The sequence below is a fragment of the Mus caroli genome, chromosome 16 (genome assembly GCF_900094665.2).
Source record: "Mus caroli chromosome 16, CAROLI_EIJ_v1.1, whole genome shotgun sequence".
NCBI classification, from domain to species: Eukaryota; Metazoa; Chordata; class Mammalia; order Rodentia; family Muridae; genus Mus; species Mus caroli.
The window spans coordinates 12,218,779-12,221,389 of NC_034585.1; the positions used below are offsets into that span (position 1 = coordinate 12,218,779).

Sequence of the window (2,611 nt, forward strand, 5' to 3'; positions counted from 1 at the left end):
GCCCCACACGCATGCCCACAGGACAGCACTATCCAGGAAACGCCCCACACGCATGCCCACAGGACAGCACTATCCAGGAAACGCCCCAGTTGAAGTTCCCTTTCCCAGGTTATTTGGATTTGTGTCTGAATTTGACCAACATTTTCCCTCAATGAATGAAGAAAGCCGTCCTTTTCAAGGGAAATATCTATTAACACACAAGTATTACAATGAGTGTGAATCTCCTTTTCACGAGATTGGTGATGATAACAACAAATGTCATTTTAGGCATCTGCTATGAAACGTGTCAACATCTGGAAAATCTGCTTGCTCTACTGACCCAGTATTTTCAGATGAGCAATGCATGATTGTAAAACAAACAAACAAACAAACAAACAAAAAAACCAAAATCCATTTAAAGTGTAAGATAAATGAATTTAGCATCGTAAAGTATATGTAAAAGTTCATTGATAAGGCTTCGGATTCTACCTTATATGATTTGAAGGATAATTAGTTAACTAAGATGACTACAAAGTGCTGCTTTCTCTTCTACCTACACCCATGCATGAGCTCTGTGACTCCTTGGAATATAACTAGAGCCTTTGTATTAATATGAACAGATCCACTCTTCTGAGGGTTTTTGGTTTGAAAAAAACTAATTTTCATAAAAGTATGTTGTTTTTAGTATGGCATTGGGTTGGCATTATTTAAGTGGTACCTTTTAAAAGTTTGAATTACTAATGTAGCATTTAGGAGCGTGTCTCATAGAACCAAAAGTGCTTTGTGAGTTCTTGGTACTTCTTTAGAGTGCAAAGGTTCTCCCCAAAACTTTGGGGCTGCTGGCTTATGCTGGATATCCATCTATGACACTGGAAGAGTTTTATCTTGTAAGGATTCTCAGTAGCACTGATAGTACTATTGTGTAGAATTTACATAACTATTAGGAGATATTAACAGTAGGTAATCTTCCCTCTTCACTTTAATTTTAAACTCATTTATCGTGTTTATCAACTGAACACATTTTCAGGATGAAGCACTGTCCTTAGAAGAAATAAGAATTAAAGTAGTACAAATACTTGGATCTCTGGGAGGACAAATAAACAAAAATCTTGTAACAGGTAAGCTTCTTCCTAAGGTAGCACTGTAGATATGTTTGTGCTTGGAGTTGACTGTGTGCCTGTTTACTTCTCACCAGCTCTTCTAGCACGCTTCTGATGATGTCAGAGTCACCTGGGCAGTGACATCCTGTGCTCACACGTGCTGTGCCCAGTTCTATATTATTGCCTCTGTTGTCCTGACCATCACTTTGGGCTACCAGAGCATAGTATTTACTGTATTTCAGATTTCCTCAAAACTGATCAGTTTTCCTTCGCCCTGTCTGGTCACATTCAGAATCTGAAGTCATACTTCGTACTTTTTAAAACTAGTTGGAGCCTCAAAAGACTTTATGTCTTCTTTTCTTCTGACAAGAATGAACTATGAGGGGCTGGAGAAATGGCTCAGCATTTAAGAGCATTGACTGTTCTTCAAGAGGTCCTGAGTTCAATTCCCAGCAACCACATGGTGGCTCACAACCATCTGTAATGGGATCTGATGCCCTCTTTTGGGGTGTCTGAAGATAGTGACAGTGCACTCACATACATGCAATAAAAAAAAAGAATGAACTATGAAACCCAGACTGGAACATGCTATACAGACTAGTCAGGCTTCAAACTTAGAAAGATCTGCCTGTTTCTAGCTCTTGGGTGCTTGCATTAGAGGGGGTACAACCATGCTGGGCTATCAAAGACCTTTTAATCTTGGCAGATAGCACCTTCTGGCCTTAGGTTGTGGGACAGCATCCCCAGCAGCAGTCCTGTATGAGAACACTAAACTTCAAAATATTCTTGGTTTTCTGGTTTTTTTCTTTATGTTTTTTTTAGATTTATTAATTTTACATGTTTTGCCTGAATGTCTATATGTGCACCACATTAGTGCCTGGTGTCATGGAGGTCAGAAGAGGGCATCTGATCCCCTGGATCTGCAGTATAGATGGTTGTGAACCACAACGCAGGTGCTGGGAACCAAATGAAGGACCTCTGCAAGACCAACAAGTGCTTTGAACCACTGAGCCCTCTCTCCAGTGCCTAAACTTAATATTTTAATATGTGGATGTTTTTAGAGTGTTTTTATATTAGAAAATCTCAGCTGCCTTTACTTTTGAAGTTTGGTGTTAACTGGAGACTTTTAGCTATTTCAGAAATTAGAACCTATACTCGGGAAGTATTTTCAAAAGAAGATTTTGGTGGTGTTTGCTTGTATGTGTGCATGCACAGGTACATGTGCATGTGGAAGCCTGAGGCGGATGTCAGGAGTCTGACTCTCCACCTTAATTCTTTGAGGCACGATCTCTCAGTTGAACTAAGGGCCTGCCTGTATATCTAGGCTGCCATGTTCACCCAGTATGTACTTGTTGTCTTGCAATCTGAGCTTTGGTTCTAAAGCATGTATGGAAAACACTTATCCACTAAGCAACCTCCCTAATCCCTTTAAAAGAGGAGATATGTTTTTGTTAAGAAAAGGTCATCAGGGGCTGGAGAGATGGCTCAGCAGTTAAGAGCACTGACTGCTCTTCCAGAGGTCCTGAGTTCAA

The 2,611-nt window shown here is 40.1% G+C and overlaps 1 protein-coding gene across 1 annotated transcript in view; it reads left to right on the plus strand.

The window, feature by feature from the left end:
- Prkdc (protein kinase, DNA-activated, catalytic subunit) overlaps positions 1-2,611 on the plus strand; it is a 198,462-nt gene that overhangs the window by 45,513 nt on the left and 150,338 nt on the right. Inside the window, exon 23 of the mRNA XM_029470470.1 lies at positions 1,007-1,097. Coding sequence (XP_029326330.1) covers positions 1,007-1,097 — 91 coding nt within the window. The remainder of the gene's footprint in view (positions 1-1,006; positions 1,098-2,611) is intronic.